At 43.1% G+C, this 18,361-nt stretch overlaps 1 protein-coding gene across 3 annotated transcripts in view; it reads right to left on the bottom strand.

The window, feature by feature from the left end:
- Positions 1-18,361, bottom strand: part of Znf521 (zinc finger protein 521) — a 287,886-nt gene that overhangs the window by 144,084 nt on the left and 125,441 nt on the right. For all 3 annotated transcript variants that reach the window (XM_052155602.1, XM_052155600.1, XM_052155601.1), the window contains one exon: positions 14,983-18,335. In XM_052155602.1, coding sequence (XP_052011562.1) covers positions 14,983-17,895 — 2,913 coding nt within the window. In that variant the 5' untranslated portion in view covers positions 17,896-18,335. The remainder of the gene's footprint in view (positions 1-14,982; positions 18,336-18,361) is intronic.

The following is an 18,361-nucleotide window of genomic DNA, read 5'->3' as shown; positions in this document are numbered from 1 at the left end:
ATTAGAAATAAATTTAAAAAACAGATTAATCTTCTACAAACCCATTTTGTCTCCAGTCTGAATAGCTACAGATATTGAAGTCTGACACCTCCTGACAGATTTTCCCAACCTCCCAGTTTAGGCATTTATCCCTCCATTTTTTTTCCCCGTACTCAGTGTCTCCTTCTTTCTTGTCCTTCTCTTGTTTTTAGAAAAGAAATAAACTTTACTAAAGAAATGGTCACTACCTATAACTCAACTATTTCATGAAAAAATGCTTTTATTGGAGCTCCTTTTTGCTTCCTTACAGCCCATGCCAAACTCAATATAAATATAAGAATCCCAAAGTCATTCCAAGATGAGTTATGTTCATAACATATTCTGTAAGTTCAGTTTATCAGTACCACTTGAATTTTTAGATCATGAAATATGTTTGCTTTAAAGCAACTCTCTCCTAATAATGCATTAAGTAATCCAAATATATGTTTAAAATAAACCAAGGCTATATATCAAAATTATAAATCCTATAAAAATCAAATATAAAAATGCCACCACTTTTCCCCTCCACCCCTCCAATGCAAATTCTCTATGTGATTAGCAGAAAGCAATGCCAATGGATTCCAATCACACATGTCCTTTAACTGACTTTCAAGTGACTCATTTGTTTTCTGGACTTAGAATGAAAAAAATCTAATTTCAGCGTCTGTTTACTATGCTTATTGCAGACAATGTTTCCTGTGTGCTTTGTAAATTCCCTGCCTTTCTGTATGTGTTTTACTCCAGTCCCACCTCTGGATACTTCTCCTTTCCTGCACGCAGCTATTTTTTCTGTTTGCATGCTCAAGCGTTCACTGCTACTATATCTTTCGTATTTACTGAAACAACCTCTAACCTCAGAGCAAATAAAATAAGATTTTAATCTTGTGGTTTCTGGTTTTTTTTTCTTTGTCTTTGGTTTTCAGCACTCCTCGGTTTGATTTTAACAATTATGTTTTTCTACTTCATCAACTGTGGAAGATACAACTTGACAAAATAATCTATTATTCTAGCCTTATTGTCAAGCTAAATTAATTGAAAAAAATTACATGCATAAGTTACATGCATGCATGAATAAACAGGAGTGTGTGTATACAGTGGTATCATAATACACAATGGAGTACCATGTATTGTGTGTGTATGCCATACACACACACACACACACACACATGCTTTCTGTTCACTAAGAGGCTTCATGTTTAAATGTGTCAGCTGTGCTCCATGATATCTCCTACAAATTCATCTTCTACATCTTAGAAAGCATGTGCACACACAGAGTGTGGATATAAAGCCCATTGTATCAGTAAATAAACGGAAGCTTGGAAGCCTCATAGACATTTTTATCTACTGGTATTTGAACTTTTGTCCTAATAAAAATCTCTTATTATACTGCATTTATTATATTTATCCCTTAATCTCCCCTTAGTGACCACATTTCTTCAGCAAAACCTGCACAAACTCAGTTGAGTGCTTGCTTAGGCAATGCCATGTTTAATTCCATAAAATAAATTATTTGCCACTATACAGGGGATTTTACAAGACTTCATCTGCCTCTCCATCTCTTTATGACGTGAACTGCATAGGTCATTACATACTTATGAGACATCTTATGTTCTATTTATGTGCGGGTCTAAGCTACGGCATCAATATTTAGTTCTTAAGAAAAGGGTTCAGTCTTTCTCAAGGTGCCTATTGCTTTAATCACCAAGTCTCACTTGGAAGGATTTTGAGAACTCAGGAAGCACAAGTCAGTGCTGTGAGAGCCGTAGAGGATGTTTAGCAGTCCCCTGCCTCCATGAACCGTCACCATCCATCCCGACTGCTTTCCCTGAGGTACCTTCCTGACCCACACTGCTCTGTCATGCTTGTCCTTTCATAAGTGCTCACCTCCTGCCTCAGGACTTGGGATGTGGCAGTTGCCTTCAATCTGTTTGTCTAAAACAGACAAATGAAAAGCGAATCCCTTCTAGGCCCCTAGCTCTGTCCAATCAGTGCTAAGCACAGAACTGCCCACAGCGGCTATTCCTCATCAACAAAACCTGCAGACTCAGCATAAGGCACTACTAGGATGACATTTGTCTGCGTCCACTGCTCTATATTAATTACTGCATGAGATTTCCAGGTGCTACATTGAGAATAAAAATGTATAGCTAATTTATATAAATAACTATAGCATGCGATTATAATCACAGAATGATACTGGTCCAGGAACTTTATTTGCATAAGGCATTTTCTCTTTACAACTTTACACCTCAATGTTCCGTATATAGCAAGAATTCAGTTATTATCTTACACGGCCATAAATTGAAACCAATTCATACTACAGCCAAATGTCCCCCAAATCAGGAAATCACACCTGCTCACATAGCACAGGAAAGGAAAGCATCTGAATGGGGTACAGCTGCCACACCTGATCAGCTTACTTGCACTGATGAATGAAGGGGCTTCTCGGCTCCCTGGGTTTGGCAGGTACGAGGTCACCACTAGAATTTTAACCTTTGCTGCTATGCACAGTGCTGGCTTTACATTTGTCTTCTCTGTGTAGTGAAGGGCACTCAACGCAGTTACAGTTCTGCCTTTATCGTTAAGTACTAAATGCTATAATGAACATGTTGCATGTAGGTAACATATCAAAAGCATACATTACATCTCTTGCCCTGCCTTGGCTTCCTCAGGGGCCTTCCCCACAATCCTCTTGCCCTCCACATTGACATTTCCCATAAGTCCAATGGGTTTCTATGTCACATCTGTGCATACCACATGTTTACTTCCTTCTTGTGATAAAGGTCTTTCTTGTTTTCTTATTTTCATTTTTGATGGTTTGTGATGTCCTACCAACTCTTGGCTCTTTCTTAAACATATTTTTAAAGCTGTTATTTGTTTCAGGTATATGTCTGACACTATGTTATCATCACACATCCCTGGGTTTGTTTCAGCTATTTATTTAATCAAGATGAACATACTAATCATTTAATTTGTGGTTCACATTACATTATTTAAAAAAAAATTTCTAACCTAACTTTATAAAAATATTTTCTCTAGTTTTTCAAGAGATTTATGCCTTTATCTTTCAAACCTGTATATCAATAAACCACCTGGAACTAGTTTTTTATATATGGACAAGAATTTGTTTTTTTCCAAATAGTTAATGTATTTAATACTTTATCTGCTTCCTCACTGATGAGCCAGGACAGCCCATCCAGTCCTGAGGTCTCGGACATGCTTCTCATCGGAGCACCTCATTTGGGATCTACTTCTTTACTGAAGGCTGGTTATAAATTGGCAAAGTTCTCCCTTGACTATGGTTTGCCCCAAGAGCATCTTTGCTCTGAGTGGATTGTCTTCCTATGTAGCCCAGGCTATCTCTAAGCTCTCAATCCCACTCCTATGGCCTCCAGGCTGAGATTATGATTATGTAACACAGCTCCCCCCAGAGTGTTTGCATCTCTTGGTCTTTCCTTTTTTCATAGGTATTTTGGAACTGCTTGTCATGTTCCAAAAATTAAAAACATGAATGCAAAACAAACAGACAAACAAATAAACTTTGCCTAGATACCTAGTGCAAGAATCACTCCCACAGTTTGGGCGAGTGACTGTCTCGTGATGCATGAACTAACGGCAGTTTGTCATTTATTTTGGCCTTTAAAAATATCTCTCAAAAATGTTTAATCCCTTTTATATAAGTGTTTTATGTATTATATAAGTTTGTCTCTGAATATACACGTTTTCTGCCTAGTATAAAGAAAATTAGTTACAATTCATACTTTGGTGGCCTTTTGTTTTGTGACCCTGTGAGCAGTCAGCACATAGCTTGAATCAGTTCTTTTGTATCAGCAGCTGAGGCTGTACTGAGGCTGAGGATACAGAGCCTGAGGCTGAGGATACAGAGCCTGCGCAAATACTTTTTGGTATTTCATATACAAAAAGACAAAAACAAAACAAAACAACCCATATACCCTGTATGGTATGGGTTATGGTTATATATATATGTGTGTGTGTGTGTGTGTGTGTGTGTGTGTGTGTGTGTGTGTATGATGGTTAACCTGTTTCCATTTTTGAGCTATACTTCTATATTTGCTTGTCTTACTTAATTATGTTACCTACAAACCAGATTACCACCAGAAATAATGTGAATTATTAATTTCATGAAAACTTCTCTTACTTTATACTGGTTGCTAATGGTGACACTGTAAATAGTATTCATTAGGTCAAGGAAGGTCTTGTTTCTTCCCTAGTTTAGTATTTTAAAGCATGAAACGGCGCTGTTTAATTTTGTCCAGAATCCTAGAGATAAACATATAATCTTCTTTCTTCTTTAATTTGCTAATGTGGTAAATTAGTCAAGTTTACAGGAGCTTAAACCCACCTTGTGTTCTTGTGAGGAGCCCAGTTTATAATAATAAAACCTTATTTTTGTCACACAGGGGATTTCATTTAATTGATATTTTGCTTAAAATTTTAGGAAGAAAATCTTGACCAAAGCTTACTTTGACTCTTCTTTTTTGCCATGTTGATCTGTTTCGATATGAAGATTATAAGAAGGAGTGCTCTCCCTTTCTTAGACTCTGGCAAACCCATGGGTCTATTTCTGTATTTAGGAGAATTCACTCTAAAAGTCAGCTTGGTTTGGTATTTGTAGGATAATTTTTAAGAATTTATTAAATCTTCTAATGTTGCTGGGATCCCTTCCTCCGATCCCTTCCTCTCCCTCTCTCTGCCTCTCCCTGGCCTGGTTTGATAACTTACATTATTCTAACTCCTTTTCCATACAATAGAAACTTTCGGGCTAGTAGCATAAACGCATGCATACAATGGGTAGTTCTTACTCCTTATATTTGGCTTTGGGGGTAATGGTTAAAATGGGACGTAACAGGCTCATGCAAACCAAGCAGAGCTTATAAATAGATTGATAGATGTGTGCACCCACTAGTCATCATACAGAACAAGGCCGGAGTACTTTCGTCACCCAGGGGATTCTTCCTACTCCTCCCAAGGTGCTTCCAGCCTAGGCACAACTAGGCTCTGATGTCAATCGTCATAGATAACTTTCACCCTTCTTAAATTCTGCACGACTAGAGTGACCCATTGTATATATCTGGTTTCACCTTTCAACACTAAGTATATAAGTCATTTGAGTGGCTGTATAATCTTTCTGTATTTGCTATACAAGTCTTTCTGTATTACTGAGTACTACTCCATTGCAAATGGGATGGACTCATATCATTAAGGGAAGTATCTTCATTCACTCCATGGAATGTGTGCTTTGCTTTATGCTGGCTGGTAGTGTATATACATAAAACCAGTATGGGCAGTCCTCAGAACTCATTTAAGCACATACTCATTTCTTAGGAATCTAGGAATGCATTGACAGGCACTGTTTAAATAGTGCTGTTTAACTTTGGTTATTTACCACATAGTAGTGGTAATTTTACTCCCTTTACGATAGTTAGTGTTCTTGGTTCAGTTGAGAAACAATGTAACTGTTAGGTTTGGCTTGTCTCCCTCTGTCTTTTAAATCTTTACTACTCAAGTTGAGGCTCCTCTTTTCCTTACTAAGGTTACTTATGATCTTTGGTTTTCTAATTTATCTCACCTGAGGCCTGGGCATTTATTTTGTCAGTGCCCTGCCCTCCCCGTACTGCCTCTGCCTGCTTCCTCACCAGCCTCTACTCTTAGCTTTGAGTATTTCCTTCCTCTACATTCTGGGATTCCTTTTCCTTCTTCACTTCTTTATAGCAGTGCCCAGATTGTATTTTTAATTCATCAACACAGTTTGCTTATTTTCTACTTTCTAATTCTATTTCCAAATAACTTACTAAGTCCTGTATTGGTTGCATGCTGTAGTGGCTATTCCTGGTTGTCAACTTGACATCTGGAATGAACTACAATCCAGAATTGGAAGAATCACCTATGATCCTAATCTGGAGGCTCAGAGATACAAGTTTCTGACCTGGATCTTGGCATGGATATCTTGAAGAATAGTGGCTATGATTTCCAAAAGATTAAGACAAGGAGATCTCTGAGTTCAAGGTTGTCTGGAATTAAAGGCTCAGTAGCACACGCCTTTAATCTGGGCCACACCCTCTGCAGGAGACCTACAGCCATTAATCTGGGCCACACCCTTTACTGGAGACCTACTTAAGGACCTTGTAAGGAAGACTCATTCATTCTTCCTTGCCTGCTTGCCTCATGAGACTGACCAACTGCTAGATCCTTGGACTTCCATCCACAGCTGCTGCTGACCATTGTTGAGGAGTTGGACTACAAGCCGTAAGTCATCACAAATTCCCTAACTATATAGAGACTACCCGTATGTTCTGTGATTCTAGAGAACCCTGACTAATACAACGCTTTTAAATAATTTGCTTGTTTCTATTTGGTTTTCAGCAGAGTCTCACAGAGCCAGGCTGGCCTGCAGTCCAACAAGAGGCTCCTGCAATCCTGCTCCTTCTGCCTCCAACCTGCCAATGCTGCTGCTGCAGGCATTCACCACACCCAGCCGCCAGATCTAAGTATTTTTAATTACTACTTTTAAGCTTTCTTTGTGCTATGCCTATTTATTTAACTTGAAAATTTGATATTTTCTCGTTTAAAATATAGTTTTATTCTGCTCAGTGATTATAACTTGTGTGGGTTTTCAATGCTGAAATTTGCTGAGACTTTTTTTTTTAAGATGGGGAGAAAGAGTGAATGAGACAGCTGAACTCTTGTATAGAAATAAGATGCAGAGAAAAGACACAATAAAACAAGGAGCAGCCAGCCAGAGAGGGGTCCTGGAGTGCAGGGACATGGCGCTCACACCAGAAGCGGAAGAAAGGCTGGGTCCAGGAATGACCAGGACCATGAACACGGCTGCTGTGCAATTAAGCACTGGTTTAATTCAGCTTGAAAGGGGAGATGATAATTTTTTCTCACTACTATGGGATGATAGTTGGAAAAACAAGAGTGATTAAGACCAGAAGTTCAAAAGATTCAGATTCTTTTTATTTCTCAATTTTATTTTTTAATGTGCATCTGTCTGTATGCGGACCATGTAGATGTATATGTCTGTGGAAGTCAGGTCCCCTGGTTATAAGTGGCTTGTGAGCTGCCTGGTGCAGATGCTAAAAATTGAACCTAAGTCTTCCATACCAGCAAGTGTTTTTAACCACTATGTTGTCTCTCCAGCTCCAGAGTCAAATGGATTTATAGGTGAGAACAATTTAAAGGTCAAAACAAAGTAACATCTCAAGGAACCCACTATTCAGTCTCCTTATTAAGTACTGGACAGGGGTCAGCGAGATGGCTCAGTGGTTAAGGGCGCTTGCCGCCAAGCCAGACAATCTGAGTTCAATCCTCAGTACCTAGACAGTGCAAGGAAAGAGCCAACTCCTGCAAGTTGTGCGTGAGTATGCACATGTGTATGCATTCTGCACACACACACAAATAATAAATAAATAAATAAATAAATAAATAAATAAATAAATGTAACAAAAATAAGAGTTTGGAAGAGTTCACGCACATAAAAATGTTAAATTTCTAGAAATTCAAAGTTGATATAATGAAAGTCCGTATCCACGCCACATAGTAGGTAACACGATCCAGAATGCATCTTTCTATTTTTCAACAAACCTCTTAAACACTTAATAATTTCCATCTTGACTTGATTGCAGCAAAAATATAAGTCTCCCAGATGGAGCCCCGAGGCTATGTCCAGGGATTCTAAGCTTTTTAGCTTTGAACCCAAGGCCAACAGTGGCACACTCATGATTGCACACAAAAAACACACACACACACAAAAAACATTCGTAATTGTAAATTTCTGCAACTAAAGGCTGACAGCTGCACACGCATGGTTGTACAGAAAATCATTCCTAACTCCGAACTTCTCAAAGCACACTGCAAAGACAGTGGCAAGGTGAGCAGACCGTCCCGTCATGGAGGAGGGCCCGACGGCCTGAGCTGCGTGCGGGGCCATGCCAATAGGAGCTGGTTTAGAGAACAGGAGCAAAGACCAGAGACACTTAGGCCAAGACCATTAGCTCTTTTCATAGATACCAAACAACTATTACACATAACAGTAAATCTGGAAGGCAGATTGCACTTGGCAAAGCAATTTAATGTATCCAAGAATGTCTTGAGTCTCATGAATTTATATTCTCATATAAATTTCCTTAAGTTTTAAATGTGGCTTATTCAGAGGGAGTGTAACCATTTATCTTTTGCTCCTTGTATATCAACTCCATAAAACTTAGCACCAACGACCTGAAATAAAAAAGAACTATCTTTTTCTCAACCCTCTATTTTTCAGCCTAATATGGAAATTCTTATGATATAAAAACAATATAAATCTAGAAACTGGTTACCTTCTAACATTTTCTTATGTACAGTGGATTTTTAATACAAGAAGTATATTGATAGAATTTTGGTTATCTGACACTTGAAGCAGGCCTTTATATTTAAGATGAGTTTTTAACAGAAACTTGAAAATTTTCAGCTTATTTTAGCATTCTGACATTACATCTGACTCTAAAGCATTAAAGTAAATTTTGGAAAAGCAATCAGCTTATCTATAAATTAATGTACGTATTTTATGAATGCTCAATATGTCTGCCATCAGTTCTCAACTTTCCTAATGCTGTGACCCTTTTTTTCCTCAAGTTGTGGTGATCCCCATCCATAAAATTAGTTTGTTGCTACTTCATAAGTTTAATTTTGCTACTGTTATGAATCACAATGAAAATATCTGATATACGGGATATCTGCTAAGCAACCTCCAGAGGGGTCACGATTCACAGGTTGAGAAGCACTGTAAGCACAGGTTGAGAAGCACTGTAAGCACAGGTTGAGAAGCACTGTAAGCGCAGGTTGAGAAGCACTGTAAGCACAGGTTGAGAAGCACTGTAAGCACAGGTTGAGAAGCACTATATATAAACGGTGACAGCTTGATGTGGAGGAAGAACTTGAAGGGCTTAAGTCTGAGTCTGCTGTGTGGACAGCCATGGGTGTCCAGCAGACAACTGAGACTGAGTCCAAATCTCAGTGGGAGGATTTGAGTGGAAGATATCACTGTTCTTAAGAGGAGGCTTCATTAGAGAGCTGAGGAGATGGTGCAATGGGTCAAGTGCTTTCTGTACAAGCATGAGAACCTGAATTTGGATCCCCAGAACCCACAGAAAAAGTGTGCATAAAAACATTGCCGGGGTGGGGGGGGGTGGCTGGGGGTGGCTGGGGGTGGCTGGGGGTGGCTGGGGGTGGCTGGGGGTGGCTGGTCTCTAGATTAGCTGGCCTGTTGGCCTAGCTCATTGGTGAACACAAGGCTCAGGATGGGATACCATCTCAAAAGATAAGAGAGGAGAATTCACCTGGGGTCTACCTCTTTTCTCTGCACATATACAGGGCCGTGTGTACACCTACATGCGCATGTTGACACAGACACGTATAGCACATGCACACACACAAAATCAAACAAACATATTAATTAATACTATCTTAGCTGAGATATAAGTCTCATGCAAAAGAATGGTAATTTCACATCCAGCAATTACTGGCAGGAATATGCAGGCAAAAACCAAAACTATAGTCAACCTTTAAGCACATTGTTGTCAGTTCCCAGAGGTCCACCCTGCCCTCTGGAGGCACAATCTGGAGAGTCATCAGTATACTGTGGTAGTTGCAGAAGGGGGAGTGGCTGCAGCCACAGGAAGAGAGCATGCAAAGGTAGAACAACAATGTAAACAAGGACTTGTGGTAGTTTAAAAGGAGCAGGCCACTGCAGGTGAGCCAGGCCAGGCCAGGGGGCGGTGGCCGGCTTCTGAAAAGGGAGAAGTTGGTGGACCAGAGACAGATACCCAGGACCTTTTCAATGAGGAGAAATGACTGTGGGTAGAAGAGAGTTTGGAAATACTACAGAACCTGGTGACAGGGGCCTGGGCTTGGAAGGCCCCCAGGACAAAGGGCCTGGAACTGCAGAGGAGACTCTCAGCTCATACGATGGCACATGTCTGTACATCCTGTACTCAGCTAGCAGCTCCAGGCTAGTCTGCCTCATGGTAAGTTCAAGGCCGGCCAAGACCCACATCTCAATGAGAAGCAAACACAATTGTTCTGAGCCCAGATCTGGAGCTGGAGTACAGATCTGAACTTTCTTGCCTGCCACTTACTAGCTACATGACCTTAGCTTATTTCAATTTATATGAGCCCGGTTGCCGGTCTCCAAAATACGGTGTTTGAAATCAGATGGCCTCCACTGTCCTTTCCAATGGTAATAATGGCCCTTATCATTGAGTAATTCCAATGCATTGGTTGGGTTAATATGAGTTGAAATGATGTGAGGAGAAAACTACAAACTATCCTGAAAAACAAAACAAAACAAAAAAACAGAGGCAGAAGGACCCCATGTTCTCCTGACATCTATCGAAGAACTTTGAGGTCATGTGACACCCTTCTGAGGTACTGATGGGAGTTCCAGGTCATCATGAATGAACCCAGAGAGCTCCCATTCATTCATATTGAAAATGTCAGGAAGTCTGCAAGGCACCCTTGTGTAGTTAAAGCTGGGTGGCCAGAGTTTCCTCTCTGATAGGCTCTCCTATACCTGAACATGGTAGGTAATATGCAAATTTACATCACAGTCAACCCTTGAGGAGCATCAAGGGTGAGGCTCTCCTCAAATACCAAATCCCAAAGTCTAGTGGAAAATTTCAATTAATAATCATGGGAGCAAACTTCAAGAAAACATTTTTTCATGACGTCAGAAGACATCGCACAAGGGAAATGGGTTTGAATTCACTTCCACATGCCTCCACCATGTGACCGCTGCCTGCAGTTATCCTTCCTTGAGTGTCATATACCTTGACTCGTATCCATCTGGAGGACTGAATAGTATCACAACTCTAGATTTATATTCAAATTTAAATCTGTTTGAATATATAATCTAGCACCAATCAAATGCACACATGCACATAAGCACACGTCTCTGCCATGTGCAGGTGAGTGTCTGCTGGCATCCATATGTGATCACAAGTCATGGTTCAGTAAATCTGAACTCTCAAAACAAAAATCTGTGTCTGGGCTTTCTTGTCTCCTGTCACCTTCCTCTCTCCTTTGAAGCCTCAGCAAGAAAAGCTGGGAAGAGCTCCCTTGGGGCTTGGTGGCGGAGGCCTTCAGAAAACCCAAGGCCTCTAACACGAGAGTCATGGAACCCACAGTTCATTTGTAGTAAAATTCACCTGCAAATGATACACCGTTGGGCTTTTGGTAAAGACATATATAGTAACTTCTCTTTTATCTGCTGGGACCCTCTTCAAATTACACATCATGTATAAAGGAAAATCAAAAATTCAACATAACTGACCACAGATGTCAACAAATACTTATTACACAATACATTATACAATATTATTTCTTCTACTACCATATTATATTAGTGGTAGAATTATTGAAGTAGAAATCTTTATGTGTATTTGGGCAATTTTTCTGTAATTCCAAATAATATGTATATTCCTAATTTGAGAAAGTATTAATTACATACAACTTTATAACTGAAACAGAATAATGAACTTTAAAATAGCAATAGTCATGACAATGATCATATTGGAAAAAACATTCAGATTGTTATGAAAAAAGAAAATATTTATAAATTAAATCCTAATATCTGGTCAATGAAGGCCACCTCTGCAAGCATTTTTTTTTAAAGTAAAGTTTCAAAGGGAGATAACTTTCAGCATAAAAGTTGTTTTGACCATTGATAGTTACGTATTTAAAAACCATCATGTGGATGTTAGTGCTTTAAAAATATTCTGGTGACTTATGAAATATAGACGACAAGTAAACTTTCTATCATTACTATTTTAGGAATAACTGAAGACAGGCCATGGTTTAAGGATAAGCTTTCTGACTGAGGATTTACCTCAGCAACCTCGCGCCAGCCTTGGAAGCACAGGACTCAAGGAAAAAACCTGAGAGGCCAAGAGCGCTTTTCCAGACAAGTAACTGTAACTGAATTAATATGTCCATGTTCGTCATGTGCCTGCTTTCATTCTGTAAGCATTCCACTTCAAGTAGAACAAATAAACAGTGCGATTTGTAAGTATCAGAGCCATGAACGCATAAGGAAAAAGACGGGCGTGGACATCTTCAGAAGCAACCTAAGAAGCAAGCCGTCTGTTCCACTCTTGACAGTCAACACAGAAAATCACGGTTATGCACACATGAATGCAGTCATTCTAACCCGTGTTTGCATGCTGCTCAGGTAAACCACAGACACTCAAATTCCCACAAAAAGGAGACGAGCGATTCTCTACATAAGTGCTTTATGAATGCTTACTTTGCAACTTTAAAAACAACCTTAAACTTGTGTGTGGGGTATACACATATGTGTGGGTGCACTAGCCTGTGCATATTTGTGTGGAGGTCAGAGGTCAACACCGGGTATCTTCCTCCATCTTTTGAGACAGGGTCTCTCAGCGGAGCTGACTGCTCTAGCTGGGCTCGTGGTGAGTAAACTCAGGACCTTTCCCACCCCATCTCCCAGCTTCCAGGGGGCTCTGAGGATTGTAACTCAGGGTCTCTTGCTTGTTCTGCAAGCTCGTCATCACCCAAGCACTGCAGCCTCTTATTTTGTAACATTTAAAAACCATAAAACAGCTTAGGAACAGTCTAGAAATTTGAAGATGGATCCTCTGGTAATAGAGGTTCTACATTGTAGAGAGAATCTCTTACAAGCAACACCTGCCCCCCTCGCTCCCCCCAAAAAAGAAAAAGGTGATGGCCAATGAGCTGAGGCAAAAAATAGGAGGTGGGAAAGAGGCAGGAAGAAAGGATTCTGAGAAATAGTGAGAGTACACAAAGGAGAACATGGGCGAGACAGACTGAGGAGAAGGCTGTGAACCAGCAGGTAGGAGAACTGAGGAAGACACAGAGGAGACATGAAAAAAGCGGCCAGCGCTGAAGGAGAGGTAACTAGCCAAACGGAAGACACTGGACAGCTTAAATAAGTTGTAAGCTGTCCAGGCGATGAATCAAAGCTCATGGCTAACCCATTAACGATACTAATAAAAAAATGGAAAGAAAACCAGATACAAGCCTTAGAAGAAAAATAAAAAGTATCGAATGAGGGAGATTCTGAGACACTGAGAAATCCGCCTAGGAAATTGTGAGGAGACTGGACACATGGTACTCGAGCCCAGGCCACCAGCCACAGGGCAGAGTGTGTGGCTGTGATATTTTAGTTATAATCTGGTCAAAGAAGAACATAGTTATATGGCCAAGCTATTTACAAATGCATTTTGATTCTGAGACCTATCTGGGAGCCCGGGACTGGGAGAAAGAACGGGGCCTAACTTATACACTGGATTCATCTAACTTCTGCTAACATAGTTATTTCTATTGCCTTAAGCCAATGACACTCTGGCTAATAGTATCATTAGCCATATTCTACAACTGCATATTGTATTCTGGGTGAGGGAAAATCCTTTGCACAACAGGAGTTTTCCAAAGCACCCACACTAAGAAAGACGGGTTAAGAAACGCAGTCTGCTTTCAGACTCAAACTTGACACTGAAGTTCAAGAAACAGTCTTGTCTAAGAAGACAGCAAACTGTATCTGCAGTGTTATTTCAGGCTGATTTTAACCCAGTGGAGGAGAGAAGAAAGAAAGGGAGGAAGGAGAGAGTGGGCTTGTGCTTCAAAAGCACACAAACACACATCTTTACCATGCCGTCTCTTTACTTTATACAATGTTTATACAACCTTAAACATGTCATAGGTTTCTAGTATGACTTGTTTCAGGGGCTGCTGGATAGGATGTGGCACTTGAGCCAGGGACCACTCTCCAAACTATGTTCTTCCAGCCGTGTCCATCAGTCTGAGAGGATTTCATTTATTTAAATGGGAGAAAAGTGCAGATTCACTCGGGCAGGGAAGATGGAAGAACAGCTTCAGAGTTTGGGAGTCTGCCTGTCGTGCAGATGCCACCTCCCCGGTGAGGCGGGGATCTGTGTCGTGTCGCCTGTTCCTTTCTCCCCTACTGGCTGCCTGATGGCTATCTGTGGGGAGATGCCGGGAGCCCTCCGAGAGTTTGAGTGCAGAGACAAGATAAGAAACTTACAGGAACCCCACCTGGAAGGGACAAGGGTCTCCCTGGGGTTTTCATTTGGATGGATCTCCAGATAGGAGCAGGTAGGGAAGCGGAGGTGAGGAAGCCAAAAGGAATGATATTCTACAGAGCCCTCCTCGGATCAGCTCCGAGGAATTCATAAATTCATAAAACTACAATTGCATTGTTAATGAATGTGCTTCTCCTACATACTGTGCCAAAGGAAACATGCAGATGCAGGACTCTGGAACTGACGGGGGAATAAACCTTCATTTTGGAACCCAGAGAGTAAAGGCTCTGAGAGGGTGTCTTTAAGCAGATAAATGTGGGCGCTTTGAAAAACCCCCGTTGTACAAAGTATTTTCCTCACTACCCAGAAGACAAAGAAAAACAGTGAGTGTTGTCAACATGTATTAAAAAACACCCCTACCTAATTTGTTACGTGTGTGTGTGTGTGTGTGTGTGTGTGTGTGTGTGTGTGTGTGTAAAATTGACTTCAAGCCAACACGTTGGCTCACACTACCATACTCATGTGTCATTATCACTTTGCCATACACACAAGTCATAGCTGGGAATTTCAATGTGTGGTGAAGCTACAGTGAGATTCCAGATCTCAGTAGGATTGGCGTGAGAGCCAGTCTCCTCAGTCAGAGAGAAGACAATGTCCCAGGGAGACTGGAATTAGTCCTATTTTGCACCATTCAAGCCAAAATGCTACTAATCAGGAACCAAATAATTGTTAGTTAATGGCTATAGGGAGAAAAACATTGCATTTCAAACTACGCATCTCCTGGCACACGGAAAGTAGATAAGGCCGTGGCGAGCTTGACTATAAAGTGGTGGTAGTGTTTGAAGGAGGGAAAACAGCAAGCTTGAGAAACCCGAGTTACCTCATCTGACTGGGAGGGACTGATTCTGGGCATAGGCGACACTTGGGGCGTTTTCAACTGTGTGCTGTTGGCATCTGGCATGAGCTCCCGGTGCACCGTCTGGATGTGGTTCTGCAGTTCGCTTTCAGACTCAAACTTGACATTGCAGCTCGAGCAGCGCGTCTTCAGCCCCCCTGCCTTGCCTTTTCCTTCCATGGCGCTCAGACTCTCATTCTGGCCCAAGCCTGGTCTGCTGGCGCCAGGAGGGAGACTGAGGCCCGGGCTACTGCTCTTACTGAGATTCACGCAGCCGGCACACAGACCATATGGCAGGCCGTTGATGTCAAGTTTCACCAGATCTTGCTTGGAACGGAACTCTTTGAGACAAGATGCGCACTTATACAGTTTCTGAACGTGCTGGCCACGCCCAGTGGTCTGCACGGAGGATCCGTTCCCCGTCTTCTGCATGTGGAAGGTCCCATGGATTTTGAGTTCCAAGGTGGAGGTCACAGTCTGCATGCACACCACACAGCGAAACCCAGTCAGGGAATTCCTCAGGTCAGGGTGCATCTGGCAGTGCTCCAAAAACTCCTCTTCACTCTGCAGGGGCATCTTGCAAATACGACAGTTCCCAGTATCCAGGCTCTTGCTGTGTGTAACTTTGTGTTCTGTGAGAGTTAACAGGGAAGGGAAGCGTTCTCCACAGATAGGGCACATGTAGTGTTTCACAGGGCCTAAGTGGGTCTGCATATGTTCACGGAGCCCGTTTTCAGAGAAGAAGGTTCTCGAGCAAACGTTGCACTTGTAATTCCCTTTAATGAGCTCCGCCTTCTTCTTCACGATGGCGCTCTCTCCGGGTCTGATGTTGTGGTCCCGGAGCTGGTGGTTCTGCAGCAGAGTCTCCATGGTGTAGGCCGCCCCGCAGATGTCGCAGCCATACATGGGTTCAGAGCTGTCCACGTCCTCCTCGCTCCCATCGTGACTGTTATGGGACTCCTGGCTGTTGGTGAGCAGGGTCTGCAGCTCAGCCTCCTCCTTCTGCACCTGCTCAGAGGCCCCGTTGGTGCCACAGTTGGGGGTCTTGGTTTCAAACACGCAGTGCTTCTCCCGCAGGTGCTTCTCTAGCAGGATGACGGCGTGGAAGGCCTTGCTGCAGAACCTGCAGTTGTACTTCTTGCTGTGTGTGGTGATGTGACACTGCAGCTCCACCTCGGTGCCGAACGACTCGCCGCAGAAGATGCACTTGTGCACTTTGCCTTGGTTCTCCAGGTGGTTGTGCTTCACGTGCAGCTGCAGGTCGGTCTCGTTGCGGAAGTCCCAGTTGCAGGATGTGCACCGGTACACCTTCTTCTCGTTACTGTGCTTCACGGCCAAGTGCAGCTGGATGGAGACCTTGGAGTCGAACACTTCCTGGCACAGGGTGCAGCGGAAGAAGACAAAGGTGTGCATGTCCAGCAGGTGCTTCTGGAGGTCATCCACAGAGGTGAACTGCTTGTCGCAGCTCTCACAGATGTAGTAGGTTGAGGTGATCATGAAGTGTATGGTCACGTGCTTTAGCAAGGACTCTTGGTTGGGGAATTCTTTGTTACACTGAGGGCAGGTCAGTTTTGGCAGCACGGTGTCCAAATGGGTTTTGAGGTGAGTCTGAAAACTATCTAGGGACGTGTACTTAGCACCACACTGATTACAGATATACTCTCCGGCAGCACGGGCAGGGCCACCTCCCACTGCCTGCATCATCTTAAGAGATGTCTGTTCTATTGCCACAGGAGACAAGGGACTCAAGGCCCGGGATTTCTTCCCGTTGTGAATATAATTCAGGGCTAAGGGAATGTTTTTATGATTCTCTTTAATATGCTTATTCAGTTTAAGAACACTGTTGAATATTGGCGAATTTGTACAATAGGAACAGGAGTAGACTTCAACTACCGGTTCTTTAGGAGTCCCAAGCACAGGAGACCCAAACCGGGAGCCGCTGAGGTCACAATGGACCTGTCTTATGTGCTCTTCAAGGGAAGAGTCAGTGAGAAACCCCATGTAACAGTGGGGGCAAAAGAACGCATTGCTGTCCTTGGCTGCGGGATTGGCAAACCCGTGAGAACACCGGATGTGCTCCTGAAGGGTGTTGAGGTCATTGACAACTTCGGAACAGAAGTTGCACTGGTAAACAATGGCAGGCATGGCCGAAACAATCAGGCCTGGGTCCTGAGCTTCATGCACTTGCTTAAGATGTTCATTTAGGTTATAGAGAGAGGGCAAGACCTCCAGGCAATACTGACAGATATGAGCCTGTTCAGGCTTATCTAAATGCATAGTTTTCAAGTGAATCTGCAGAACGGCGAGACTCGAAAATAACTGCTTGTTGCAGTAAATACAGCTGTAGGTGACTTTCGCCTGTTTGCTGGAGGGGCCAGTCATGTCGGAGGTCTGCTGAGCAGCCCGCTTCCTCCCGCGGCTCTTTGGAATTGGTGGTGCGGCCTCCACCATGGTTGAGCTGTCCACCGAGAGGTTGGAGTCTGGAGTCGTGCTGGACACAGAGGTGTATCCCACAGTGACCAGGGACGGGCTGTTGCTGTGATTGCAGGACTCCGGTTGCTGGTGACTGTCCATGTGGCTGTACAGCTCCTCCACGGTGAGGAAGCTCTCGGAGCAGATGCTACACGAGTTCTTCTTCTCCCCGCCGTGTACCTGCTCTATGTGGCTCATGAGGGAGGTCTCCTCCACAAACAGCTCGTGGCAGTACATGCACTGAAGGGCCGCTCGGTCCTCATTTGGGGAGCACTCGGGGTGGCATTCTGCAATGTGCTTCTGGAGGTCCTCCGGGAAGTCAAAGCCCTCCTCACACTGGCTGCACTTCTGAGTGTCCTTCATCTTCCAGTCCTCCATCCTGGAGCCAGACTGGGAGCCGTCCTTGTTCCTCTCATGAACCTGCATATGTCCGTGCAAGGAGCTAGAGGACAGGAACCCTCTGCGACAGACTGCGCATTTGTATGGCTTGTTGGAGGTGTGAGTCTTTAAGTGGATCTTGAGATGATCGCTCCGGGAGAAGGCCGCGTCGCACTCGCTACAGTGGTACTTCTTGTCCCCTGTGTGGAGCTTTATGTGCCGGTCACGGCTCCGCTTGTGTTTGAAGAGCCGACTGCAGTAGGTGCACTTGAAGGGCAGCTTGTCGCTGTGGCTCTGCTCATGGTGTTTTAGGTAGCTGAGGCGGCTAAAGGACTTGTCACAGAACTGGCACGGGTACGGCAGGCCAGGGCCACCCTCTTCCTCTCCGAAATCGCAGCCTTCTCCGTGGCTGGGGGATGTCTGGTCCTTACTGGAAGGCGAGGAGGCTGGCCAAGAGCAGCTGGGGTCGTCCTCAACATCAACGCCATCTGCAACGAGGGGCAACAGGACACAT

Source organism: Apodemus sylvaticus, chromosome 13 (assembly GCF_947179515.1).
Source record: "Apodemus sylvaticus chromosome 13, mApoSyl1.1, whole genome shotgun sequence".
NCBI lineage: Eukaryota > Metazoa > Chordata > Mammalia > Rodentia > Muridae > Apodemus > Apodemus sylvaticus.
Note: the sequence above shows the minus strand (reverse complement) of the source record. Positions and strands in the feature narration are given on the sequence as shown.